Here is a 27522-nt window from a genome sequence, read left to right as displayed (position 1 = left end):
AGTATTGTTTAAAACTCAGAGCCATTGTTATGTTAAGTATATCAGGTGAGCGAACTTTTCTTGCAAATAAATATAAGCATGTAAAACAAGTTTAAGAAATAACGGACGTATAAAGTGAACTGGTTTTATGCATGTCGCACATAACCACAACAGCAAACCAGAAGCGTAGCGAAGTTTTGGTATGAAATGAAAATGTTTGATAGAAAGCAGACAAGAAGTAAATACTGTTGTCCGTGTTTATAAGTGTATGCTAAAGATGTTTTTCATCGCTTTCAGTTCGCTTTGGTAGTAGTGAGCTGCAGGCGTTAAACACAATCGTAATTTTTAGTGTACATTTGGGTCAATGACTTGCCCTACCAAAACATTATGTGAGGCAATCAATGATAATAAAGTTGGTACTTTATATATTCTTTATTGTATTTTAGATCCCAACATATTATCCCTCTCTCTTAATAAGTTTTAGTTAACTGCCGAATGTTTTATTGTGACGTGCTCTTAGTAGTTTTTATTTGTCATCAATGGGCATAGAAAAAGAATAAGGTATTTGTGACATGAATGTTGGATATAAATAAAGGGACTTGACAGACGGACGGACAACAAAGTAATCCTTTAAGGGTTCCGTTTTTTTCCTATGAGATACGGAACCCTAAAAATCTTACCAAATCAGGAATCACAAAATGAACATAAATAAGCTATGCGCGACGCCGCAAGAACCAGATAGGCAACTTCCAACCACAGCGCCCTCTCTTAGCACCTACAGGCTTAAATATATTTAGATCCCATTTGCGCTTCGTCTAGAGTTATTGTCTTTGTTAATTTTTAGGTCACCTTATATCTTAAGATACCAAAAATACATATGAGTAAAAGATAAAAATCATCTCGTTCTTGTATATCGGACATAAAGGAAACTGGTTTCAACAAAAGGAAGTGAATATAAAAACTTAATTCAGACGCGTCTTACAATCTAACGGAACGCCGCACTGTTTATCGTATAATATTTTTACAATAACATTTTAAGAATTACAAATATCCGTTAATAAGAATTGTGTTTAATCTTTTTTCTATTCATTCGATGTAAAAATGCATAACAATTATTATAGGTATATTACAAATCATCATTACAAAGTCGGGATCAAGCAGTTCAACTGATAACAAGGAAATCGTGTAACATTATCTAGTCTCTGTCATTTAACGTACAATTCTAAACGGAACGTGTTAATTCGACATGTGCAATAATTAATATAATATAAAATGTATTTTATAAAAATATTTATTACGTGCGTGTTGTGTACTTTATTGTCGAGGTAAGCTTTATTATGATTTTAAATAAATTGTGATATTTGACCATTTAGAAGTTATATATTGTTAGCTTGGGATTTCATTGCTGCCACATGTACAACAACATCTTTCTTTTTATTTTCTTTATTTTAGAAACAATCATATGTTTTGGTTTAAGTACTCTAGCAATGGAAACTGATGGTTAAAGATTTTCTATATCCTACGATATTCTTTATTTGATGTATTAAAAGTAATAATTGCTAATGTTTTTTTAAACTTTTTTTAGTGTCAACTGTAAAGTGGTATTGAGCAGGGAAAAGATTACTGAATTATTAAATTCTTTAGATCCGTCAAAAATTAAAGTACAGATGATAAATAACACAGATGCAAAAGATGCGAAGATTTTATCATATAACGAAATAAATGTTGACGATAATAAAACTAAAATTGATATTACAATCAAATCAAAAACTAAAGTGAATACAAGACAAGAAAAAACAAATAATGAAACTGAACATTTAGAACCACTAGTATTGACACCATACATTGAACAAGGAAGAATCAATGAAGCAAGGAACGCAAGTTTTGTCAATCCAAAAACATTTCTAGGTTTTAAAAGTTATTCAGGATATTTTACTGTGAACAAAACTTATAATTCTAATATGTTCTTTTGGTACTTCCCAATTGTGGATAAGCCGGTTGGTGAAACACCTTGGATTATTTGGTTACAAGGCGGTCCCGGTGCGTCTAGTATGACAGGACTTTTTGAGGAAATTGGACCGCTTAAAATGGACGCTAAATTAAATTTGGCACGTAAGTAGAAATGATGTTTGTACAATTTGATTTTTATTAATATTAGAGTGTTGTATGTTTTGTATTTTATAACTTACTAGCTGTCGCCCGCGACTCCGTCCGCATGGATATATAAAAAAGTTAATTAGTGTAGCTTATGTGTTCTTTCAGACTATGTTCTATACGTATGCCAAATTAAATCGAGATCCGTTCAGCCGTTCTAGAGACATCTTCAAACACCCATCCACATCACATCGGCTCATCACTCATCAAAAAGCACCTCTTCAAGGCATAAATTCGGAATAAAAAAGAATAAATAGTATCCTATGTCCTACTCCTGGCTCTAAGGTACCTCCTATATATAATATATTGGTAAAGCCGTTCTTGAATAGTGTAACTAACACGACTTTCTATTATATATATAGATAGAAGAAGATAATTAAAATTATTTAAAAGTTAATAGCTTTTTAAAATTATACATCCTTGAATAATCAATTTACGTTAATGTTTGGCGTCCACCAATGGATGGTATTTTTACAATGAAAATATTCACCATTGATGAAAAGTTAATAAATACTCATTTAGATAGATATTTCTTTTGTTCGCACATTTCTATTGTATTAAGTTGAATAAAATGAGTAACCAACATTTAATAAACTACATTGCACACTTGTGATATTCCAGAATATACAAATATTTTTTTTTAGTCGGTTATTTATTGCCTGAAATAAACTATAAAATTTTGAGTGGAAAAAACAATTTACTATGTTCTCTCTATACATACCTAAGTCCATTTGAAAGCACATTGAAAATAATTTTATAAACCCTAAATGACGCGCTGGTTTTTAGCACTCTTTAGTCTTGCTAAATAATTTTGTTTTTTTTTAAAGTGACAGCATATATTAGTTAACATAACAATCAAGACATCAGTTAAGTACTCCCCATATGTCAAAGTTATCGGACACTACAATGTCGCCCCTTACATTGCAAGCTGCATCTCCACTCTACCTGTCCATCGTTCTTTAAACATCGTCAATTTTTTTTAAATTCTAATGTCTATAATGTCCAATTGATAAAGACTTCATCATCATCAGCTCACTGTACATCCCCGATGAGGGGCTTGGAGCCTAGCTTAAATTAGGGGTGACTAGGCCATAGTCAAAACCACGATGGCCCAGTGCGGGTTAATTGACTTCACACATATCTTTGAATTTCTTCGCAGATATGTTACAGGTTGCATCACGATGTTTTCCTTCATCGTAAGAACGTCGAATAAATGTATATATGTAAATCGAAAATTGAAAAACATATTGGTACATACTTGGCGGGATTCGAACACAGGACCTGCAGATTGCAAGTCAAGGGTTAACTCCTGAGTCACCGATGCTCTTATAGACGACGAAGACTTAGGGTAAGATAAAACCCACTCAATTTTATCTTTAATTCTCCAGGTAACCCGTACTCATGGCTGCAGAACCATTCCTTGTTGTTTTTCGACAACCCCGTAGGAGTTGGATTCAGTTTTACTGATGATAAACGCGGATACGTACGAGATATGCCTACGGTAATAATATAGTTTTAGACTTTATTAATTTGGCGCGAATAACGTGATTTCGTTCCAAAGTCCAGTGTCAGAATGAATAGTGAGGGGACATAAACGTCGACATTTTAGTAAGGCTAGAGTTTGGTCTATACCCTTACACTACACATTTTCGGATTTTCTTCCTAACTATAGCAACTTTTAGTAAAAAAGTTAGTTAACTTCTTTGACCAGCGGTGTAACGTCATCTGTCATTCAGTATTCCAGTCAGCTGTACATCGCGTTCCACCAGTTCGTCCAGATGTTTCCCGAGCTGAAGGAAGCGCCGCTCTACATCGCTGGCGAGTCGTACGCGGGAAAGTACGTTCCTGCACTGGGCCTGGAGATACATAAAAGAATACATTTACCAGAACATCGTGTTAATTTCAAGGTAAAACATACGAAGTATAAGCAAATGATGGCAGGTACAAAACTAAATCGCATACATAAAAACTAAAAAAAGAAAGTGTGTAACTTTTAATGCTATTAGTTTACGAGAACTTAACTTTAACTTTCAGGGTTTAATGATCGGTAATGCGTATGTGGACCCTGCAGTTATTCCCCTCACAGTCCGGCCCTTCTATAACTTAGGTTTGATAGGAAAGGAGCAGGTGGAAATGCTGAGACCAATGTCGAACGCGGTGGCGGAACATGTGGCTGCCAAAAACAGCTCATTAGCTAAAAATGTGAGTAGTCAAAGAGCAACGTACGAGTTGCACTCGCTTATAGTTATTGTCTTGACTTTCTTATTAGAAAATGGATATGAATGAGAGAATGATTTAACGCGGTAGGGGATGACTAGTAAAGAGTATAATCCTGTTTCTGCACATCCTTTCCTTTGCAAATTATAGGAGGGCAAATTAACTGCTACTTGCAAATATTGTTGATGTCTATGGACAGCGGTTGACAGCGGTCTTTTTTTTTTCATTTCAGCGATTGCTGGTGACATCTTCGTTGCCAGCTTGTATTACAAAGTAAACCATTTTCAATACTACTTTTTCTTTTCCTAATTTTATAGAAATGGATCAACCTCATCTCTCTTCTTCTAATGTTGACCCATCAGCAGCACGGATATAACTTCTTACGCTACGAATTAGGGGTAGGCAGATACGTGAAATTCTTGAATCGGATGGACATACAAAAAGCGATACATGTGCGTAGGACAAACTACAGCTTCGTCAATATGATTGTCAATTACCAACTCAATTCGGATTTCTTAAGCAGCAGTAAACCGCACTTCGAAACTCTGTTGGAACATTACAGGGTGCTCGCGTATTGGTGAGTGATAAATACTTCTTTTATTACAAAATTATAGAAGATTTTTATATCGTAGGCACTTATTGAGTGACTCAATGACCTCTTGTTATAAATAACAATTCATATTTACACATGGCCTTGGCCGATTACGTTTATTATCTTTTTAATTGGATGGATTGTGTAAATGTTACACGATTAAGAAATGGGTGACGAATAAAATGACAAATCACAATCAGTACATATAATATCTGGTATACATTATACCAGCTGTAGGTATGCCAGCGCTGATTTTGGGCCCTACTGTTCTACTGTACTGGTGCCAGTGATCCAGTACAGTCCCTTCGAGGCCAGCGCTGCTCTCCTGTACTGGCATAATGTAAACCAGACATAACACATTTTTAATGAATAGCAATCTTATTTTTCGTTTTTTTTTATAATTTTCAGCGGTCACTTAGATCTGATGATGCCATGTGTCACAAATTCGGAGAACTATCGAACATGGAAATGGAATGAGACGGAAAAATTCATAAATGCAACAAGATTACCGTACTTATATTCAAATAAACTTGCTGGGTACGATGTTTTTTTTTAATACACATACTTATTACTTATTTATCTTAATATACGGGATGACATTTTTTGATGGGACCTCCAAGGAAAGTGGAACATCCTGGAAGTAGACGCTTTTTCTCAAAGGTTTTCAAAAATACGTGTTCTGAGAATCGAAATACTTAGTTATTATAGTTATACTTCTATGTACACAAAATGTCGTGGGGATATTTTATGTGACCACATATTTTATACCGTGGGTTTCTGAAACCAAAACCTCTGTAAAAAAAAATATCTTCATCTCTGTCATCTTTAACAAAACTGGTAACGACATGTAATAAACGAGGATTTTGATCTTAGAAATCCCCGGTTAGCCGAAAATATCCATCATTTTCCAGGCAGCGCCCCCAAACTTGCTAAGATTGGGTGCTAAAGTGTTTTAAAGTTTATGACTCCTTTTTTTTTATTTCCGCCAATATCTTGAAAAGTTTTGAACAAAATTTATTCATATTATTTTGGAATGATTATATACTATTTGCTTGTATATATATATATATATATATATATATATATATATATATATATATATATATATATATATATATATATATATATATATATATATTCCACAGATATCATAAAACCGGCGGAGGTCTGACTGAGGTAGTGTTCATAGGGGCGGGACACATGGTACCCATGGACGTGCCGGCTCCTGCCCGGGACCTCATTACAAAATGGACGCACAACCAAAAACTAAGCCCATCCTTTCCTCGCTTAGAAGCATCATTCATAACCAGTTTTATAGCAAACACAACTGCAATTTACCTTTGATGTTAACCCTAACAGTTATAGTACAAGTTTTTTGTTTTGTTTTAATAAGCGCTAATAATAATTATAAATGTTTTATGTTATTTACGTGTTTTATTTTTATTGATCTGGATATTTTTAAATGGTAATAGAGATGGGGTCTTCAGATTCGCCAAAACTTAAAAAATGTAAATATAAATTATCCACAAAGATATTTAAAAAACTACTTGTAATTTTATCCCATCACCTAGCTAATTACCATCAAATTTGGAATAAAAAAATATTTTTTACAACCTGCTCCAAGATCCTAGAGAATCGATGATTGACGCGCTTGAATTTAATGCTAAAGAATATTTGAAAGTAGCCTACAATTACTTCATGCATCTTTTTTTCCTTACAATAATTATAAATAAAAACATTACGCATGGTTTTCCCGCATGGCAATAATAATGATTAATGAAGAACCTGTTTATTTATGCCGACTAGTGAGTACATTTTTGTTTGTAATGGTGTTCATTCTATGAGTGTGTGCGTGTGTTTTGAATGGAAAGTCGAGCCCCTATTGGCGCTTGTTTTTAATCTACGCGCCATGACTCATTTTCAGTGTTGCCATTATAATATTCCTATCGCATATTCTTATTTAGTAGTTTTTTCTACATGAGGTTACTTATAAATTGTCGGACATAGTGAGAGTAACATTTTTTATATATTATTGTAAATTTTCAATTCTCTTGTTAACTACGATAAAACATTGTATTTTCGAAATTCCGCAACGCGCGATGTCATCTTCTTTTGTTAGAAATTCAAAATGTATGTGTAAACACTGAATGTCTCACGTCAATCGTAAATTATGATAACATAACCAACCTATTTTCGTTTTCCTTCTGTAGTTGATCCTTTATCAGTTGTCTATGTGTGGTTAATAAATGTAACTTTTGTTTCCGAGTTTAGTTAATTGTTTTTGTTTAATTAGTCAATAAGTTGTTATCTAAGATGAAATTAGTTTTTACCTTAGTTTTTATTTTAAGGTAAGTGGATTTTTGTATTGTATAGCTTGTGTACAATATGTTATGTAGGTTTATTAATTTCTGTTGTGTATTAGAATTGGTATATGTATTTGTTTACTTTGTATTGTGAATTTAAATGTTAATCTGTAATTTAAGTAAGTACGTGTCATTGTAATGGACAATTACTTGAATAAAATTAAAAAAATGTACACAAATATATTGTATATGTAATTCCAAAGATAAATTGTTTAAATGTTACTAATTATATTAAGTTAGGTATTGTTAATTTGAGGTTAGGTTGTTATTAATAATTAATTAAATGCAAAGGAAAGTAATTATGGTTAAACTGTAGTAAAATTTGCATGTCTATCCATGTCAAGTAAAAACTATATATAAAACCTTAGTACAAAACTTATAAGTTAAATGAATAACAAACTCTTACAGTCTCTGTTCCATAATATCTATTATGATAGAAATAATAATTGCTATTTTATTTTCTCAGGGGAACCGGGTATCAATTCTTTTTTTTAATTAAAATTAAATATTACGAAAATCGTGATTTCCCCATTTGATTTTTTCTCAGATATAATATTTGTATTTAGTTCAATTTAATATTAAACTCTTAATACACATTTTTATAAACTGTCAATACTTAATAAATATTCGTATATTTTTAATTATTTATTGTAGCTCATTCACCTTAGGCACAGCAGAATAATGTACTCAGACTTTAGGTATCGTATATCTACAAAGGATGATATATTGCAGAGAGATATAAACTCTCTTGAGATATAAATAGATTTTATTTACGTCTGCAGCCATGAAGGTCTCAGAAACATGTTGCAATGTTGTACGCATGCATACCAATAAATGCGCGTCTTGCGTCATACTCGCAATTAGTTAAATTAATATCAATAGTAAAGACAACATTTTCGTTACTAAGGAAAAGAGAGATGATAAAGATGAAGTTAAAAATTTGTTTTTTTTTTTTTTTTTTACGTTTTATAAGCTAGCGCTTGACCACGATCCCACCTGGTGAAGTAGAGATTTGGTCGAAAGATGGTACGCGCTAGCTTAGTAAGTGCCTATTCACTCTACTATATATATATATATACTATCTCTGTTATAGGCTTTTTACTGCCAAAAATATTAATCGTTCTAACTAAACAACTTAATGAAAATTTTAAATGATCCTTCGAGTAGGATAAAAACATAATTAAAAATGTAACTGAAATATAAGGTTTGTGATAGTAAATAGAAAATTTGAAGACGATCCCACCCGACTTAAGTATTTTTCTTTCAAACGTAATAAGTAATCAGCAATCAAATTACTGAGACTTCGTATATTTGATTCATACTATATGTATACACAGGATGTTTTCTAAATAATATTATTTTTATTTCAGTATAAAAATAACAGAATCTGTAACACCAGCATTGATTCTTACGCCTCTTATTGAAGCGAATAAAACTGAAGAGGCGAGAAAACTTGCTAGCGTTGATCCTTTACTATTCTTAAATGTGACCAGCTATTCCGGATTCCTTACGGTTGATAAAAAATACAACTCAAATCTATTCTTCTGGTACTTCCCGGTTCCTGATAAGCCAGTTGATAAGACGCCATGGATTATTTGGCTGCAAGGAGGTCCCGGTGCGACCAGTCTTGTTGGTGTGTTTGATGAAGTCGGTCCATTTGAATACAAGAAAGATTTAGGTTTAAAAAGTGAGTTAAACAATAGATATATTTCAATTTATAGAAATCTGTGAATAATACTTAAAAGCATTGTTATCGTTAATCTAATATTATCTATAAGTAAAATTGTTTTCTTATAGAACGTGATTCCTCATGGTGTAGGGAGTACTCCATGGTGTTCATCGATAACCCAGTAGGCGCTGGATTCAGTTTCACTGACAGCAATGATGGATTCGCAAGAAATATGTCTATGGTACGACGAAATTGTTTATCCGTTAATTATGCAAAAAGATTAACAATATAGGAATCAACAATAAAGAAAAATAATATATAAATATTTAAAAATAATATTTATGTTATGTATCATAAGATACATATCATAAATATTATTTTTGTAAATGCCAATAATTATTATTGAATTACTAAAAATATATTACGCGTATAGAAACACTGTCAAAATTTGTCTTAGCTCTGGCTTAGCACTTGCTCAGCCCATAACGACTGTAAATTCGAATTGCGACGTAAGTCTTAGCAAAGCCTAAGATAAGATTGACGTAAGTTAAGCATGAGAGACAGAGCAAATTCTAAGCACGAACTGTAAGTTTCAGCCTTAGACTTTAATTATTTTTTACATTTAAATACAATATATTGTTATTTAGGGTTCCGTACCTCATAGGAAAAAACGGAACCCTTATAGGATCACTTTGTTGTCCGTCCGTCTGTCTGTCAAGACTGTTTTTTTTAAGATTTCACATATAAAGACATTTTTTGAATTTTCCTAGAATACTTCACTTTCCACTTTTGCAGTATTCCAACCAATTGTACACAGCAGTCAAGCAATTGGTTGTGCTGTTCCCTGTGTTACAATCTAGCGAATTATACGTGGCTGGCGAATCCTACGGTGGACATTACATACCGGCATTCGCAAACAAAGCATTGCAGGAGATGAACGAACATGGAAAAATACCTTTTAACTTAAAAGTTGGTAAAATTTGTTGTATTGCATTGTTAGATAATAATAAAGATCATTTTACATCTTTGTTTATTTAAATTGCACTTAACATTGATATTCGCTATTTTGGTTGGTAGCGTTGTATAGCGATAGTGTTGTCAGGAACATCAACAGGCGCGTTTAAACCAGAACGACACAAGAACTGTTATTTATAAGCAATAGCCTATCATCAGTGGCACTAACCTGTTCTCATATTTTAAGCTGTCAAATTGATTTAACATCCTGTATATATGCTTTATTTCTATTATATGTTATTGTAATAATAAAAAAAATATGGGCATTTCCTCATTATTTTACGAACCGAAGTTCCAATTGGTGACAATTTTCCAGGGTTTAATAATGGGTAATCCAGCGTTAGACCGCAAGGGGGAGACAAACTTCACCTCGGTTTTCTACAACTGGGGTCTGATAGACCGGCAGGGGGTGATCGCTGCCAGCTCCCTTCAGGAACAGTTTATACAGGCCGTTCAAAAAGGAAATTCCAGTGCTGCTGTTGAGGTATGCATGTCTCTTCTATCTTTCTTCTTACTGTGAATGTGAACGTTGAGATGTATGGATGTTCAAAGGAACGGCCGCAAGGTTTTTGATGAAATTTGGAATACATGTAGAACATAGTCTAAAAGAACATACATAATCTATTAAGTTTTTATTTAAATCCACGCAGACGGAGTCGAGGCGACAGTAATTTTTACTAATATTATAAATGCGAAAGTTTAGATAAATGGATGGATGTTTGTTACAAGGTATTTCCAGAATGGCTGCGTGGATCTCGATGAAATTAAACATAGATGTAGAACATAGGTCGAAAGAATACATAGGCTACTAGTTTTTTAATTTCCCGAACGGAGTCTCGGGCAATAGTTTTTTTTTATAATTAGAGAAAATGCGAAGCTTCTTTAATCTATATATTGACGTGTTCCAGCTTAGAAACTCGTTGCTCGACAAATTGCAGCAGATAGCTTTTAAGCCTGATACGTATAATGTATTGAAGAGTTATCGGGATTTGGAGGATTTTAGTGAATATATTGCATTGGAGAATGTCCGCGAGGCGCTGCATGTTGGCAGCATACGTTTCACCTTCAGCAATCACAGTGTTCATACGTATATTGTTGAAGATTTCTTGAACCCAATGTCACCGATTATGTCCTCTGTATTGGAACATTGCAGAGTCCTCATCTATTGGTAAGTCATTTTAAATAGCTATTGCAAAGTAACAAAACATATACTTGAGTACCTCCTCCTTTTTGCAGTCGGTTAAAAATTCTAACATCTGTAAATATAATAAGTGGAAGAAGTTAGAATCATCATCAGCTCACTAATCGCCCCCACTGGTGCTCGGAACCTACCCTAAATTAAGGGTGGCTAGGCCGTAGTCAACTTTGGCCAATTGAGGGTTGGTTGACTTCACACATATCTTTGAATATCTTCTTAGATATGTGCAGGTTGCATCACGACGTTTTCCTTCACCGTTAGTGAGAGTACTCATTAAGTTAGGATAGAAGATGGATGGAAGATAAAAAAATAATTTTGCAGTATACTTACTTGTATTTGCAGCGGTCAGCTGGACTTGACAACGCCATGTGTGCCAGCGGCGGAGTGGCGGCGCCAGCACTGGCACTGGAGCGGGCGCGAGATGTTCCTGCGCGCGCCGCGCACACCCTGGTGGTACAACGAGTCTCGTGCTGGGTAACTGACAACATCCTACAATTATACATTTTAGGTGTAGGGGGCGAGGGATGGGAATAAGGCAGAAATATAGATATAAAGGACATTGATGTAATTTCGTCCTATCACTATGTTAAGGAGAATCCGGGAAAACATATTTCAAACTTTTTTTCCAAACATGTAAGCACCTGAATTCGCCAAAATAGCGAAGCGACCTCTGCACATTATTCAATCTTTATCAATCTAGACATCGCAACTACAGATGCGTTGCCTAGCTTCACGCGATGGAGGACATGCGCCGAAAGAGGAAATTTCCCTTTTCTATGAGACCTCGTCTCCTCTAAAACCACGTCTCCTTCCAAGGATAGGCAACGTGGTATTGCTTTCACTTGACGCCTGTCTTCTGTGTAGTCGTGATATCGCACCGGGCGAGCTGGCCCACTGTTAAATACAAGCTTTTCAAAACAATTTACAGGTTCGTTAAAACCGGCGGAGGTTTTACAGAAGTATTAGTCCAGGACGCGGGACATCTCTCACCAATCGACAAACCGGTACAGGTGCAGCAATTAGTCTCCTACTTCATCAGGGGCCTGGATTTGCCAACACCACCAAACTATCAAGTAGACCCGAAGAATACGCCAGAGTATACCGTACCAGATAACCAGGAAACTGTACCAGATTCTGGTACAGGTTATAAAACTGGTTTGATTGTGAGTGTCAGTGTGAATGTTCTATTAATTATGGGTCTACTTGTACTGGTCGTGTTCGCGGTGCGATGGCGGAGGAGGAACGAGGATTTCTTCTATTCCCCACTCTCAGATGGGATTCTGTCTATGACGTGATAAAATACTATTATTGTGATAACATTTTATTTTTTTATTTAATCTGAGACCTGCCATTATTATTAGAAATTAAAACGTTACAGATATAAAAGTCTTCTTGTATTATCTATAACAAAATCTTGTCTATGTTTTTTCAAAGATTATTGGCTACTCTCCTCTCGTAATATTTATAATCAAGCGATTGTATTAAACGAAGGATTTGACAATATGTTTTTGTTACATTTAAAATATAGACGTAAATTAATAATTACTATGGATATTTTTCGAATATTTTTATACATTTGTATTACTTCAGTCTAATTAAGATATTGAAGCTACTATTTGCAGACTACAAAATTGGTAGAAATGTTCCGTACACTATTACATGTGAACCCTAAAAATCCCTTCGATTCCGCATTTGAAAAAAAAACAATCAAGGCCAATGATCCCAAAAAAACATTTTTTTTTTCGGCAAAATGTATTTTTCAAAAATATTTTTACAGAAAACTTGAAGAAGGGTCATTTATTTTTATTGCGATGTGTTTTTGTAAATAATCAAGTATTTCAGATAAAGCATTAAGGAATATCTCTCCATATAAACGTTAACCCCACACTTCTAACCTTTAGTTAATAAGAATTTCTGTTTACTATTAAGGTGCTAAATATCGTCTTAAAATGCATAATATCGAATCCTGCCTATCTTTGCCTGTAATACTCGTTAAAAATGTACATTTTTCTAAAATTTAATAAAAATAAAGTTTATTAATATAAAATTACTTTTATTGCATAAACCCATCCCTGAAGCGTATTGAGTTATAATTTTCGCAAAAAAAAAATTCCAACATGTTTTTTCCTCAACAATGTTGTTTGAATTCTTAACTTCTTAATGTATGAGATAAACATATAGTTATAATGTGTTTTACTCAGTTCCTACTTTCTACGACGCGTCTTAAACATGCCTTGAGGGACGAGATTTAATAAGATTACGTGAGACTGTAATTCTCAGACCTATAGGACCCCTAATGTCCAGAGACCTAGGCGGTCACCCAGCTGTCTACTCTAACCTCAGTAGTGGTTTTACCTAAGGATATGCTTAAAAAGAATTGTAACAACGTATATATCAATATATTCAATTATATTACGAGGTATGCACCAAAGTGAACTTAAAATAAAAAAATGGTTTTAGACGCTTCGACAAATTTCAATAATAAATAATATACACTAAAATGCAACTGTTATCTTCTTAATGTTTTAATTATTATTTTTAAGTAATCAATATCTCTAATGTTAATATTATGGAAAACAGATAGTTATTTATGTAGAAAAAACTTTAATTAAGTAGTCACTGCATGGTTACTGCTGACAATAAGTAGACAGGTTCGTACATGAGACGAAACATTAATGGCGATCTGATTGGAGATAGATATATCAAGAAAACGGCTCGTCTGCGAGGAATTCATGATAAAATTGCATCGCCTGATAACATTACGAGGGAGTGTTGTTTTATAAAAATAGCTATCATCTGAGATTCCGTCTACGTCGATTAAAAAAAAAACTTAATTAGTATCTTATGTGTTCTACCAGACTATGTTCTATATGTATTCCAAATCACATTGAGTTCCGTTCAGCCACCAAACATCTAAACATTCGCATTTATAATATTAGTATGAAGTATGATTGAACGAGACTAAAGTTAAAAAAAATCCTTAGCAGTGCTTAAAGCTGTCAAGGAATTATAGTCTACCTGGGGTATATTACCCAATAGTAGTCCTATTTGTTTAAGGATGGAAGGCCTACCTTTATCAAAAATATTTCATTTTTCTTACTATATTTTTGTAGTAGATCTGAAATATATTTTCCTAATTAATTATCGTATTAACATTAAAGATAAAACTGTAATAATAAAACAATTCTTTATCTAACTTATTTTGTACATCAATTATTACAGCATCTATTTACAAATTAATGCGTACTACTGGCCGCTGGGAAGTTCTCACCAAATAAGTATGCTTTGAACAACTTTGATATCGTAAGTAACCGATTCACGTACGCCAAGGCCGCGCGGGTGACTGTACACAGGGTAACGACAAGTGCAAACATGGTATTAGGTGACTGGCAATCAAAATTAAGCTATAAAATTTAATCACTTAAGTTTTCCATTTAATTTAAAATATTAAAAAGACTTATCTATCTTTGTAATAGAGTCGTCTTCACCGTATCGAGCGCCCGAGTGAGAAAATCAGTAAGGCGCCTCTGTGATAAATTCCAATTTTTGAAACTTGTTAAAGGCCATTTATTAGTTGGCGTCCTAAAGAAACTGGCGCCCGTGCGGCCCAGCACACGAGTTGAAACGGCCCTGTTTGTAAACAAAACAGAGTTTAATACTGTAGCAATTACTGCCTCTATTAGCCGTATTCACGTAATCTATGGTATCGTGTATCGGGATATTGATTTCTTTATCTTTTGACAATTTTATTGTGCTATTTCCGGAAAGCGCTTACGAGTCGATTTTATCAGACTACGATACTTTAGACAACACGATCTCTCTGATAAGACCCATGAATAAAGAAAATAATTTTCGATTACATTAAAATTATATTGAGATAAACACATTTAAAATACATGTGTAATTATGGAAAAAAATCATTAGATTTAAGTCTCAACAATCTTTACTAGAAAGCACACTTTTTATGGAACTCTTCTATTTTTTTTTACGTTATTATATTTTTTTTTGTAATTAAATTTAAATACGGTACTTAATCTAGGTTCAATGGGAAACTAAAAATTCTCATTATAAAGAGCTAAGGACTCCATAAGGATCTTAGAAATTAAACGTCTTGAAAACTATGTCATTATCATATTTCACACAGTTCTTTTAGAAAAATAAATTCGCATTCAATTTATACGCGGAGGTTTTATAGGAAATTTTCCAATTCACGTAGTAAATGGATCATCGGGTTTCGGAGCACAGAGCAAGCTTTGAATGTCAATTTTACACTCCGAAAAAAACCCGGAGCGTGGGAAATTATAATTACGGTGCGGTATTGTACGGCGGGCGTCGTTATGGCGCATTAGCGACCGCGTGCACGTCGCGGCGATGCCCCGTCGATGTTTGTTTTACTACACATCCTAAATATAGAGCAAATCACATTTTAAGAGCGTGCAAGAATCTATCGCGAATGTGGGGAGCGTGGGAGCGCGTTTATGCTAAACAGGTCATTGGTACCCCATACCTGTTCTCCGGCACTATACAGCTTGATGCGATTATCCAAATGGCCGAGTCGAGAAAATTATTTTATTATTTTTTTATGTACTATATTACTGGGGCTTTAGCTACTTATCAGTATTAATTTACATTAATACTTCTATAACAATATGTTTATACAATGTTAAAATTAAATTAAAAAAAAAAGTATATTAACGCACCATATAATACAAGTTCATCTTGTTCAATTTAATATTGTACGTTTTTTACTTGAAATTTTGTACCAACAGTTAATGTATCAAAAAATCTTCTCGCTATTGTAATCATTAATAATCTTATGAAATTAATGAATCGAAAACGAATAATTAAGCCGATTTATACTACTAAGATATTAAAGGGTTCCAGTGATCGTATTGCATGTTTGTATTATAAACTCAAAGATAAATTTTATCACGTAAATATAAATACTAATAATACTCAGTATTTACTCGCGATCGTGAAAATTCTATTTTATTCGATGTATCAGTTACGTATCGTTAAAATTTTAACGTAATCGAGTTGTAAACAAGTAAAACCGGACACCCTGTATATAAGATAGAGATAAATCCAAGTTCAAGTGGCAAGTACAGGCGGGCCGCGGGGGTATACAAGGTTTCAGCCGCTAGTACTCCCGATCCATTCCGCTCCGGCAGATCTCTGCGGCTGTACCCAGGCTCCGGACGATACCACACCGCTCAAAGATGATACCGCGCTGGACCATTTTGTTATCGTAAGTATTTTTTTCTTTCAATGGCTTTATCAAATACTTTTTCAACTTTATTCATATTTGATATTGTTAAGTTTGATTAAAAATATTTAAAATTTGGCTGAAATTTCGAAGTGCTTTTGTCTTTTTTGATTTTGTTTTTAAACTAAGAATTAGTAAAAGGCGATTTTTACCAGTGATTTTAGTTTACTTTACTTTCATTTCCATCGCGTTGTAGATTTTTTTATAATTTTTTGATTTCGAAAAATACACAATGCTTACGAAAATAGTTGTTGAAATTTTTTAATTAATAAATATTTAATCAATTAATAAGTTGCGCACTATATTTTTTAAATATTTTTTATAGGATCTCTCAACTAATAATATGCACGGAGCATTATTTATTACCCGAGTTACCTCCTGGGGAGGCGCCGGAGCCCATTCTGACCTTCATGGAGAAGACATACCACAGTGGACGAGTCCGGGCAGGCTACGACGCAGGGGAACCCTTACTCCTCACGCCGTATATTGAAGAGAAGAAACTGGAAGAGGCGAGGAAAGCCGCCTTTGTCGATCCAGGGTACACCCTACCTGATATGGAGAGTTACGCAGGATATTTAACTGTGAGTAAATTAACTTTGATTTAATGGTTTTCTTAGTAAGACCACAAAGAATATAAAATCGATACATCGTTGACCTTTTACCTTCTTGTAAGTACATACATACAATAATTTTATTATATTATAATGAATTAAAAACTTATAGCGCACTCGCCATATAACTGTACAACTTTTCGCAAAATAACTGTAATTTTTTTAAAGAATGACTGGCATGGGATAACTCTAAAGATGGCAGTTTATTTTTCTTTTTGGCATGTGTATTTCAAGGAGCGAATGCTTTAAAGCTTTGAATCTCTATATTAATAAATCATACTCTAACTGTTATTTACGACTACATAAACGGTACAGTATAAACATAGTGTAGATATAATAAATATATTGGATGCGCTTGCGACTGCGCCGGCGCCGGTCGACGCATTGGGGGCACACATGTCGGAGCTTTGCGCTCAGTTCGACCTCGAGAGATCGTGGGACTGCGCTGCAATTTCCTACCTGCCAGCGAAATGCTGCCTCTTTACGTAACAACCATCAATTACCCATGTCTCTACACTGTGGTATACTTACAGTATGAATAGATGACATTTTCGTTAGAATCAAGAAAACTAACCAAAACAGTGCTTTAGTAGGACCCGCGAAGATTTACACCTTGTCATAACTGTAAATAAAAATAATTTTAAAAAGTGATTTCTTAATTGCATATATATATATAATATGCCATGTTAATAATCTATGCATTTAAAGAAATAACTTATCTAAACTTTATAACACATGGCCTTAAAAAAACAATAAAATTTTAATAAAAAAAACTGTAAACATTGTTGTATAGTAGAGGGGTCTCTTCGGTTAACAAATACTTCAACAAGGAAAGCCAGATATCGGTTACAGTTACAGTTTTCGGTCCAAAAGTGAAAGATTTATAAAATTCTGCTGTTATTCTTTACTAGGCGTGCGAACCCTGGTGCGGATGCTAGTTAGTATTTCAGTCATATTTCTGATTATTACGACAAATTTAACCTGTCAGAGTTCAAGTTAGTTTCATAAAGATGGCTAGATCATTAATTAAAAATAAAATTATAAAGAGGACAGATTTAATTTGATATGTTGCAATCTCAATTATTTCCTTGCTCGGACACAACTACTCGTACGAGTAAAGCGTGAGAAATTGCTAATGAGCCGCATCTCAGAGCTTTACTTCAAAGTAAACGTCTCGAGAAAATTGTTGCCGTCTTGAAGCTTTCATACAAGTTCTCAACTCGTTAACAATTGACCTAGTTTTTTCTTTTTATGTATCTATACATGGGTTACAAATTTAATTATTTTTTTGTTTTAATTATGTATCTAGTAAACGTTATATTAGTAAATTAAATATTATACGATGTCTTTTAATTAAAACGTTAATTTGAAAATATTTTACTTAAATTTTACTAAAGTTAAATAATATGATAACATGCATATTTAATTGCATAAATCGATTGTGTTAGAATGTGGAAGAGTTATATATATGTGCTCAGAATATCGTTGTTTTGTAAGTTTGTTCATTTTGTAGGAGACAAACTCTTGACTTAACTTAGCGCGTGGGTCCGCGCATCGGTTCGCGAACGGAAGAGGTCGCTTATTCCCAACGTGCCAAATCAATTGTCTGATACAGAAAAAGTTACATTCCCGAGTAAGGTCGCAATATATGTTTTTTTAGGTAAATAAAGAATACAACTCGAACCTCTGGTTCTGGTACTTCCCGGTGGCGGACAAGCCTATCTCGGAGACGCCCTTGATCCTCTGGCTGCAGGGAGGGCCCGGCGCATCATCCTTGTACGGCCTCTTTACTGAGATCGGACCCTTTCGTGTCACTGAAAATAGTAATTTAGAAGGTATTGTGGAAGATCTTTATTATTTAAGGTTTTATACGGTAAAAGATCTTCATTCAATAATTTAGTCTTTTATAAAAATAAAAGTCGTAGTCTTAGATTTCTTTCAACATTATACGGAATTTATTATTTACATGGTTCCATTCTAACATTAAAGTAGTTACGTTTAATAAATAAATATTGTTTTGTAGAGATGAAGTATTCTTGGGGCAAGAACCATTCCCTGCTGTTCATCGACAACCCCGTGGGCACCGGCTTCAGTTTTACTGACGACGACAGGGGATATTCTACTAATCAGACAACGGTAACTACGGCTTCGCATATTATTAAAATGATTTGCGCATCGATCTCTAAGAGATGAGAGCATTGAATAAAAGAAAAATTAAAAGTACATTAGTTTATCCCACGTGATAATTATGTACTCCAACTGAGTGCAATAAATACACTCCATTTTCTATTTATTATGATTTAGATCGGTGAGAATCTTTACGCAGCACTGCAGCAGTTCCTTACGCTGTTCCCTGAGCTGAGGAAGGCACCTCTGACGCTGGCGGGAGAGTCGTACGCTGGGAAACACATACCATCCCTCGCGGTACAAATACTCTGGCATCGGGAGGAGCAAGAACCTGTTAATCTACAGGTGAGTTTGATAAGTATTTAAGTACTAAATCGATTCGTGAAACCTTTTGGTGGAGAATATCTTTGTTGTATTATACAGACAAGACTCTGTGCGAACGATTCGCCTCTTGTCTTGTCAAATCTGTAATTTCTAGCACTCATTTTAGGTCAAGCGTGCGACTGTATGTTTAAATGTGTAAAGTAATATTAGCTTGATAACTTATATCGCAGGGTTTAGCGATCGGCAACGGGTTCATTGACCCGCTGACTCTACAACGCTACAGCCACTTCGTGCGTGAGGTGGGTCTGCTGGACGACAAGGCGGCAGACGCCATGAACCACCTTGAGACCGCTGTCATACAGTTCATCAACAACGGAGAGATGCTTAAAGCATACGCGGTAAGGCATTATGAATTACAACAGGACAAAGCAATTTACCTCATAATAATAGATACAGCAAAAAACGCAATGGAAAAACTAGTGCTTTTAATATATTATCTTGTAAAAACACGTACATTATATAGCCCTTTTTTTGAAGGGCATTTATATGCCATTTCGAAAACACGAAGTCTTTATGTTTTTAATGTTATGATTGACTAATATAGAACCTTTATGTTTTCAGTATTACAATTACTTGCTTCAACTGTTCATCTCGGAGTCACGACTCGGCAACTTGTACAATTACTTGCAAGACGACATAAGCTTGCAGGGTAGTTACGTAGACTTCATCCAGCGCGACGAGGTGCGACGCGCGCTTCACGTTGGCAACACCAACTTCACGTCAATCGGCGTTGTCTATAAAAAACTCGTGCCCGACTTTATGGGCAGCGCGAAACACTGGCTGGAAGAACTACTGGAAAACTATAGGGTTATGATCTACAAGTAAGCTTATACTATTCTTAATTGCAGTTACGGTGGTGAGATTAGACTTGAACCCCAATGACATACACCATTGTATACCTCCTTTAAAAAAAATGTGAATGTTAAGAATCAGCACCTTCTCTTAGTAATATAATTATTTAACTTGTTGCAGTGGTCATTTGGACATCATTGTTGCGTACCATCCATCGGTGAACACATACAATGCACTCTCATTCTCTGGTACTGCGGACTTCAAATCGGCCAAGAGAATGCCATGGTATCATGACGGGAGAGTCGCTGGGTGATTTGAATTTTATTAAATACGTTACACAATACACAAAATATCATTATTTAACACTGAACAGAAACTAAAGACTTAAATAAAACGTTAAAAATATGGTGTTATCACAAAAATGATCTATATTTGTTATGTACAGGTATTACAAAAGAGCCGGTAACTTGACTGAAGTGATGGTCCGTGGCGCCGGTCATATGGTCCCCACCGACCAACCGCCTGCAGCCCTAGGCCTCATATCGGCTTTCGTACGCGGCGTGGAGCTTGACAAGGATACATCTGCGTTGGTCGACGAAAAAAACTCACAACAAAGGCGTCGTCAGCTACCCACAAATTAATTATAAACACGTATTTAATATTAATAGTTGTTAACTCGTATAGGGTATTTTTAATTTAAGATCAGTGTGTGTATGTATATAATTGCACGATGGTTGTGTAAATATGTAATAAAGTGGTTTTCTTTTAAGAAGTTACTTTTATTCATAGCCCAAAGTAAAACTCCCAAATAAAAACCATACTGATGTAGCATCTTTAATAACAATATTTATTTTTAGTATTGTTTATCGAATGTAGCATGTATTATAAAAATACTTAGTTCAAGGTATGTTACATGTATAAAATATATTTTAAGAGCTGAACTGAACTACTTTTTTTCTTTTCATCCCTAGGCCATCTCTAAACTTCTTATTTCTACCCTCCTACTTCGATAAAGAATGATCATGATACAAAATTAAACATTAACTTTTGCAGTTATCCTAATTGTGATGCGTTGTACATTTTATGTCAGTGGCACAATCGTCAAAAATAAATAATTGAAATATTTCCGTAAGATATTAATTTGTTATATATTTCGTTAAAATTACAGTAAAATTATGATAAAATAACTTTTGTTTCAAAATAATTTGAAATTCATGGTAAATGTTACCAGCCACAAAAAATGGAAATAACAGGCTAACAGACAAAGAGTAAAAAAAACTATTTTTTAGTCTATGTTTTGTTGGTGACGTTTTCGATCTGATTTTGATGGAAACGAAAATTTGCTAAAATCGTGAAAGATTTCCTTTAAGTTTTGTGTAGCGGTACCAAAGGATTATGTGGAATTCATACTTTTATGTGTATCGTTTATGATAGCTGGGTTCTAGTAATTTCAGAGGAATTTATAAAGCAATCACATCATGGCTCTTGTGTCGTATGTGCTTTACGCATTTCTGTTTTTGACACCTATCCATGCATTTTATTTACCCGGCTTAGCGCCAGTAAACTATTGCAAAGCTGGTGAAGATACAGGGAAGTCATGTAAAGTAAGTAAGAACATTGATATCCTTTTTGTTGGGTGCAACTGTGTCAATCAAATAAAATGTGCGAAACATGCATAGTTACCGCTGTAACAAATTAGAAACCGTGTACTATTGATAAGATTTAATTGATATCTTTAACTACATTTTTGATTGCAATAACCAATTTACGTATACACGTACAACACAATTTAGGCTTTCAGATTTAAACCAGTAGAATTTCAATTTTTTTTAATTGGTCCAAACAAAAATTACTATATAATTTACATTACAAACACGAAATTAATTATAAGATTATAGATTTATCTTGAATATTTTTTCAGAATGAAATCCCCCTATTTGTGAATAGGCTAAACACAGAAGAATCTGTCATACCGTTTGAATATCATCATTTTGATTTCTGTTTGTCCGATGAGACACAATCACCAGTTGAGAACCTTGGACAAGTTGTATTTGGTGAGAGAATAAGGCCAAGTCCATACAGACTAAAGTTCCTTGAGAATGTTGAGTGCCAGGCAGTGTGTACCAAGTCTTACAGAGGGACTGATCCGGATTCAATTAAGAAATTGAACTTGTTGAAAATGGGAATGGCTTTGTATTACCAGCATCATTGGATCTTGGATAATATGCCCGTGACCTGGTGTTACTTGGTAAATGAAGATGGCAAGGTTTATTGCAGCACCGGCTTCCCAATGGGATGTCAGTTGCGCAGTGACATGGTAAGATTTAGCTTTGTAAATTATGCTCTTATAAACTAGAAGCCCTATTTTTGGATTAATTTTAATCATCTAATTGTATGAATTATGTGATGTGATATTATAATTTGATTACATTACGGCACAGCATGACATGAAAAATCTACGGCATTGCCTGAAGTTGTCTAGAAATGTCATAAAAAGTTAATCAGAGTGTCAAAATATGTTGCAATCTAATCATAATACAAAATATTTTAGTAAAGACTTGCAACATGCCGTTAATTGAATTTAATCATAAATTATCTGATCTAATTCTATGGTACAAGGATGCTTTTAACTTGCAATAATTAAGTCATTATTTGAAGTATAATTAACCTATCAAAACTCTTTTGTTTATATTTGAATTTGTTTTTACTGCACAAAGTTAATTTATAACTAGTACAAGGTCAAATAATTAATGAGTTATGACATCAGTTTAATTATGCATGAAGGATAACTATTCATTACTATTATGTGTTTATGAATAGTTTGTATTAATAATTTATTCATATTCAGGACACATGTACTCCGATAGTCAACAATATACCAAACAAAGTTGGTGCGTACTACTTATTCAATCATGTTGACTTGGAGATAACATATCACAGCGGTAAAGAGGAAGAATGGGGTGTCGGATTTGGTGATAATGAAGGGCGAATTATTTCTGCCAAGGTAAGAGATAACTACATAGAGTATAATTGAGTAACCATTATTATTTACTAGTTGATGACCATGACTGTTCGTGCGGGAAAAAAAACATGATTATTAACCTATGTGTTTACCCAGACTATGTTCTATACACCAAATTTCATCAAGATCAGTGCAGCTGTTTTGGAGATACCTTCAAACATACATACATCCATCCATCTATACAATTAATTAGTAAGATGTATATAATCATGAACTAACTCTAGCAATAGAGTAAAACATGGCTAATAAAGTTACTATATTTCAAGAAAATCAATGATTTAAATAATTCTTATATTCATATAAATAATTTCTTAATTTTTCCATCCCTAACAGGTCAAACCTGCCAGTATTAATCATGCAAACCCAGACCATTTGGACTGTAACAACCGCAACCTTCTAGAAATACCCAACACCCTCCTAAAAGATGACAAATTTAGTATCACATACTCTTATAGTGTGAAGTTTATTAAGAACAATACAATAAAATGGTCCTCAAGATGGGATTACATATTGGAGTCAATGCCACAAACCAATATCCAATGGTTTTCAATACTAAACTCCTTAGTGATTGTTCTCTTCCTGAGTGGAATGGTTGCCATGATATTGTTGAGAACTTTACATAAAGATATCGCAAGATATAATCAGATGGAATGTGGTGAAGATGCACAGGTAAATTTGTGTGTTGTTTTTAGTAGTACCTGTACAACATTCGAAGACATTTTAACATATTCATCAAAAGACATGACATTACAGACCAAACCAAATACTCAAAAACTACTTGTGATGGATATTCTTAAAATATTTAAAGGAAAATGTTCATAATGGCTACTCTATAGCTAGTATTATATTTGAAACTCTTTGGTTAATTGCTTTCATATAACTTAAAGCGAAACAAATCAATTTAATAATTTATCAGCTAATAATATAGGCTAGAATACTAGGCTACAATCTATTCCATGGGTATAGCCAAACTCAAATAAACTTATAGTGAGATAATTTCCATATATGACATGTTGGTTTTATTGTCTAGGAGGAGTTTGGTTGGAAGTTGGTGCATGGGGATGTGTTTAGACCACCGCGTCGTGGCATGCTTCTCGCTGTCTTCCTTGGTTCCGGAGCACAGGTATAATTTTTATTTACGAGATAATATTGAATATTGTAAACAAAGTATCTCAAAAAACAATAAAAAGAAAAAAAAAATTGTTCATTTTACAGTCATAAAAATGCTCAACAAACACAGTTGAAGGGCAATTCCCGTTCCTTTAAAGTTGTTAGAACCTTTTTGTCAGTTTAGTTATTTTTAGTATTTCTTTAGGTTTTTGGCATGACATTGGTAACACTAGCCTTTGCCTGCCTCGGCTTCCTGTCACCGGCTAACCGTGGAGCTCTGATGACTTGTGCACTGGTTGCCTGGGTGCTACTAGGGGCTGCGGCTGGCTACGTCAGCGCCAGGATCTATAAAAGCTTTGGTGGTAGACGATGGAAGAGCAATATATTACTTACTTCAATGGTGTGCCCCGGGTATGTTCGAATAGTATTTTTAGTTAATCTATTAATATTTTATGTACCATGAATGTGATGATAACATTAAGTACTAACTGTCGCCCGCGACTCCTTCCGCGTGAAATGAAAAAAAAATAGTTCACGGCTATTATTCGAATTTTTCTCTCCATACAAACCATCTTTGAACTTCAAGGAACATTTAAAAAAAAAGAATTGGCCAGATTGGTCCAGGCATTGTTGAGTTATGCGCTTACCAACACATTTTACGATTAATTTTATATTATAGATAGAAGAGTCATTGCAGCAACATTCTATGTTTAATGTAACAAAAATGTCCTATTACATAACAGGATGTAGATAATAGAATACCTTATCTATAAAGAGAAAAAATTGGATTGAATTTATCTCTGTTTTTGCAATAATTTAGGATAGAAATATGTTTTATACTTATTGTTTTTAATATTTTATACATATTGAAGAAAAAAAATGAGATTCTTTTTGAATATATTTCTGCTATGAATGTATGCGTAAGTATTATCTGTAGGTAATTTCTAATATATTTTTATATGTTTCCAGTGTGGTATTCTCTCTGTTCTTCATAATGAATCTGGTGCTGTGGGGCAAGGGGTCGTCTGCTGCGGTGCCCTTCTCCACTCTGGTGGCGCTGCTGGCTCTCTGGTTCGGCGTCTCTGTACCACTTACATTCATCGGCGCTTACTTTGGATTTAGGAAGAGAGTGAGTCGAATCCTTACTAATATTATAAATGCGAAAGTACCTCTGTCTGTATTTTGCGCTCTTACGCCAAAAGTACTTAACCAATTCAAATGAAATTTGGTACACAGATAGTATAGAGCCTGTGAAATTACATAAGCTTTTTAATGTGGGATGAAATGTTGTATGGATATATTGTCATTTTTAGTAAAATTTGTTGAAAGTTCTTTTTGTATGTTTGTTTTGATATTATCAAGGCAATATAGTTGCAAAGGTGGTCGGCCAGACAACTTAAATCACATTCCTGTTGTTCGTATTTAGATCCTGGAGCACCCGGTGCGAACGAACCAGATCCCGCGACAGATTCCCGAGCAGTCGCTGTACACGCAGCCCGTGCCCGGCATCGTGATGGGAGGAGTGCTGCCCTTCGGATGCATCTTCATACAGCTTTTCTTCATACTCAACTCTCTCTGGTCCAGTCAGGTAACCTCACCTTACTCTATATCTCAATCATTCCTAAGGGTCAAGTTTCCTTTGTAATCTGTATTAAAGATCTAATCTATGGTTTTGCTCTATGTAGCGCTGTCTCTTTTACTCTACTTCAGGGATATCTACCATCTCTCTCTTGTAAAGAAATGTCGAAGATTTCTGAGATCAAAATCTCTATATAAAACATATCGTCATCCTTGTCATTATCTTTGGCAAAACAGAGATAACGATATGCTTTAAACATGGTTTTTGGTCTCGGAAACCCAAGGTAAACTAGTTAATAGAAATGTTTATTTTACTTCATTTGTTAGTTGACCTTGTAGGATGGGTTTATGTGACCTTGTTAATAATTTTGTTATGTTTGCAGATGTACTACATGTTCGGCTTCCTGTTCCTCGTGTTCGTGATCTTGGTGATCACGTGCTCTGAGACGACCATCCTGCTGTGCTACTTCCATCTGTGTGCTGAAGACTATCACTGGTGGTGGCGCGCCTTCCTCAGCTCGGGCTCCACCGCTGGCTACCTCTTCGTCTACTGCTGCCACTACTTCGTCACCAAGCTCAACATCGAAGATGCCGCCTCCACCTTCCTCTACTTCGGGTACACCTTCATCATGGTGTTCCTGTTCTTCCTTCTCACCGGAACCATTGGCTTCATGGCTTGTTTCTGGTTCGTGAGGAAGATCTACAGCGTCGTTAAAGTCGATTAGTGTTTGTTAGTGACGAAATCCAGACTTTGTCTGTTTATTTTTTTTTGTGGTATTCGTCTGTTGTGCGCGTGATGCAACGTGCAATGTATAAATCTATGTATATGATAATGTCATTTAAATATTAGTAGATTTATTTGACATTTTCGTTTCAGCTTCTTTTAGTCATTGTAAATAAGGTTTTATTAAAATCTTTGTGTAATCGGTGGAAGGAGAGCTTACGTCAGTTAAATGAGATCTTATTGACTAATTACCGATGTTAGGATAACAAACTATGAGTGTTTAGTTAGTTTTTAGGTGTTTCGGTCTTTTAGGCCATGTGCACACTAGCATCTGCCGCCGACTGTCAGCTCGCTCACTGTGTCCCAATGTAAACATTATTTAACACTGGATATCTGTAAACAGACTACGCCTTGCGTAGTTTGCATTGGTATGAACAAGTATATTATTAAAAAAAATAAACTTCCATCAAGCTCACATTCGGCGGCTACTCGTGGTCTGAACACGCCCTTAATGTGGAACTTATGTTTCTTAGTATATACGTAAAAGGCTTATTTATGTAAAAATGAATTAGTACGGCTTTTACCTTTATATACTAGGCATATGGTATATAAAGGTATGTGTTTTATTTATTTAATATTATATAAATAAGTCTTATTATGTAATGTATTTCACTATTGTAACGTCCTATCGCAATATTTGTTTAAGTTTTTTTATATAAAAA

General features: G+C 34.4%; 4 protein-coding genes across 5 annotated transcripts; all 4 read left to right on the top strand.

The window, feature by feature from the left end:
- Positions 1 to 1011: 1011 nt before the first annotated feature.
- LOC106118193 (venom serine carboxypeptidase) lies at positions 1012 to 6366 on the top strand. Its single transcript, XM_013312757.1, has 8 exons — positions 1012 to 1304; positions 1565 to 2091; positions 3522 to 3634; positions 3870 to 4040; positions 4168 to 4335; positions 4668 to 4927; positions 5351 to 5479; positions 6088 to 6366. Exons 1-8 carry the CDS (start codon positions 1252 to 1254, stop codon positions 6284 to 6286), a joined length of 1620 nt encoding a protein of 539 aa, XP_013168211.1. The 5' UTR covers positions 1012 to 1251; the 3' UTR covers positions 6287 to 6366.
- Positions 6367 to 7146: 780 nt separating this feature from the next.
- On the top strand, positions 7147 to 22873 carry LOC106118194 (venom serine carboxypeptidase). Of its 2 annotated transcripts, XM_013312759.1 has the most exons (10): positions 7147 to 7290; positions 8676 to 8992; positions 9103 to 9215; positions 9770 to 9943; positions 10305 to 10472; positions 10897 to 11156; positions 11529 to 11660; positions 12115 to 12517; positions 15759 to 15770; positions 22864 to 22873. In XM_013312759.1, the coding sequence occupies exons 1-8, from the start codon at positions 7256 to 7258 to the stop codon at positions 12479 to 12481; spliced, it is 1566 nt and encodes a 521-aa protein (XP_013168213.1). In that variant the 5' UTR covers positions 7147 to 7255; the 3' UTR covers positions 12482 to 12517; positions 15759 to 15770; positions 22864 to 22873. The 2 variants fall into 2 exon arrangements, with proteins under 2 accessions (XP_013168213.1, XP_013168212.1); XM_013312758.1 differs by lacking the exons at positions 15759 to 15770; positions 22864 to 22873 and having other exon boundaries at positions 12115 to 12543.
- Positions 16282 to 21096, top strand: LOC106118197 (venom serine carboxypeptidase). The gene is made up of 9 exons (XM_013312761.1): positions 16282 to 16434; positions 16778 to 17033; positions 18724 to 18898; positions 19087 to 19199; positions 19368 to 19535; positions 19745 to 19912; positions 20136 to 20395; positions 20547 to 20675; positions 20812 to 21096. The coding sequence occupies exons 1-9, from the start codon at positions 16406 to 16408 to the stop codon at positions 21005 to 21007; spliced, it is 1494 nt and encodes a 497-aa protein (XP_013168215.1). The 5' UTR covers positions 16282 to 16405; the 3' UTR covers positions 21008 to 21096.
- TM9SF2 (transmembrane 9 superfamily protein member 2) lies at positions 21667 to 27061 on the top strand. The gene is made up of 9 exons (XM_013312762.1): positions 21667 to 21970; positions 22288 to 22683; positions 23215 to 23370; positions 23722 to 24057; positions 24419 to 24511; positions 24704 to 24909; positions 25468 to 25627; positions 25925 to 26086; positions 26460 to 27061. Exons 1-9 carry the CDS (start codon positions 21845 to 21847, stop codon positions 26799 to 26801), a joined length of 1977 nt encoding a protein of 658 aa, XP_013168216.1. The 5' UTR covers positions 21667 to 21844; the 3' UTR covers positions 26802 to 27061.
- Positions 27062 to 27522: the final 461 nt, after the last annotated feature.

The sequence above is a fragment of the Papilio xuthus genome, unplaced genomic scaffold (genome assembly GCF_000836235.2).
Source record: "Papilio xuthus unplaced genomic scaffold, Pxut_1.1 DF827597.1, whole genome shotgun sequence".
Lineage (NCBI taxonomy): Eukaryota > Metazoa > Arthropoda > Insecta > Lepidoptera > Papilionidae > Papilio > Papilio xuthus.
Note: the sequence above shows the minus strand (reverse complement) of the source record. Positions and strands in the feature narration are given on the sequence as shown.

Coding starts and splice junctions, on each gene's coding strand:
- LOC106118193 (XM_013312757.1), top strand. CDS start 1,252: ATGTATTTTATAAAAATATTTATTACGTGCGTGTTGTGTACTTTATTG. Junction 1,305..1,564: donor TTGTGTACTTTATTGTCGAG/GTAAGCTTTATT, acceptor AACTTTTTTTAG/TGTCAACTGTAAAGTGGTAT. Junction 5,480..6,087: donor TATTCAAATAAACTTGCTGG/GTACGATGTTTT, acceptor TATATTCCACAG/ATATCATAAAACCGGCGGAG.
- LOC106118194 (XM_013312759.1), top strand. CDS start 7,256: ATGAAATTAGTTTTTACCTTAGTTTTTATTTTAAG. Junction 9,216..9,769: donor TCGCAAGAAATATGTCTATG/GTACGACGAAAT, acceptor CCACTTTTGCAG/TATTCCAACCAATTGTACAC. Junction 11,661..12,114: donor TACAACGAGTCTCGTGCTGG/GTAACTGACAAC, acceptor AACAATTTACAG/GTTCGTTAAAACCGGCGGAG.
- LOC106118197 (XM_013312761.1), top strand. CDS start 16,406: ATGATACCGCGCTGGACCATTTTGTTATC. Junction 17,034..18,723: donor GTTACGCAGGATATTTAACT/GTGAGTAAATTA, acceptor ATGTTTTTTTAG/GTAAATAAAGAATACAACTC. Junction 20,676..20,811: donor CATGACGGGAGAGTCGCTGG/GTGATTTGAATT, acceptor TGTTATGTACAG/GTATTACAAAAGAGCCGGTA.
- TM9SF2 (XM_013312762.1), top strand. CDS start 21,845: ATGGCTCTTGTGTCGTATGTGCTTTACGCATTTCTGTTTTTGACACCT. Junction 21,971..22,287: donor ATACAGGGAAGTCATGTAAA/GTAAGTAAGAAC, acceptor ATATTTTTTCAG/AATGAAATCCCCCTATTTGT. Junction 24,910..25,467: donor ACTTCAATGGTGTGCCCCGG/GTATGTTCGAAT, acceptor ATATGTTTCCAG/TGTGGTATTCTCTCTGTTCT.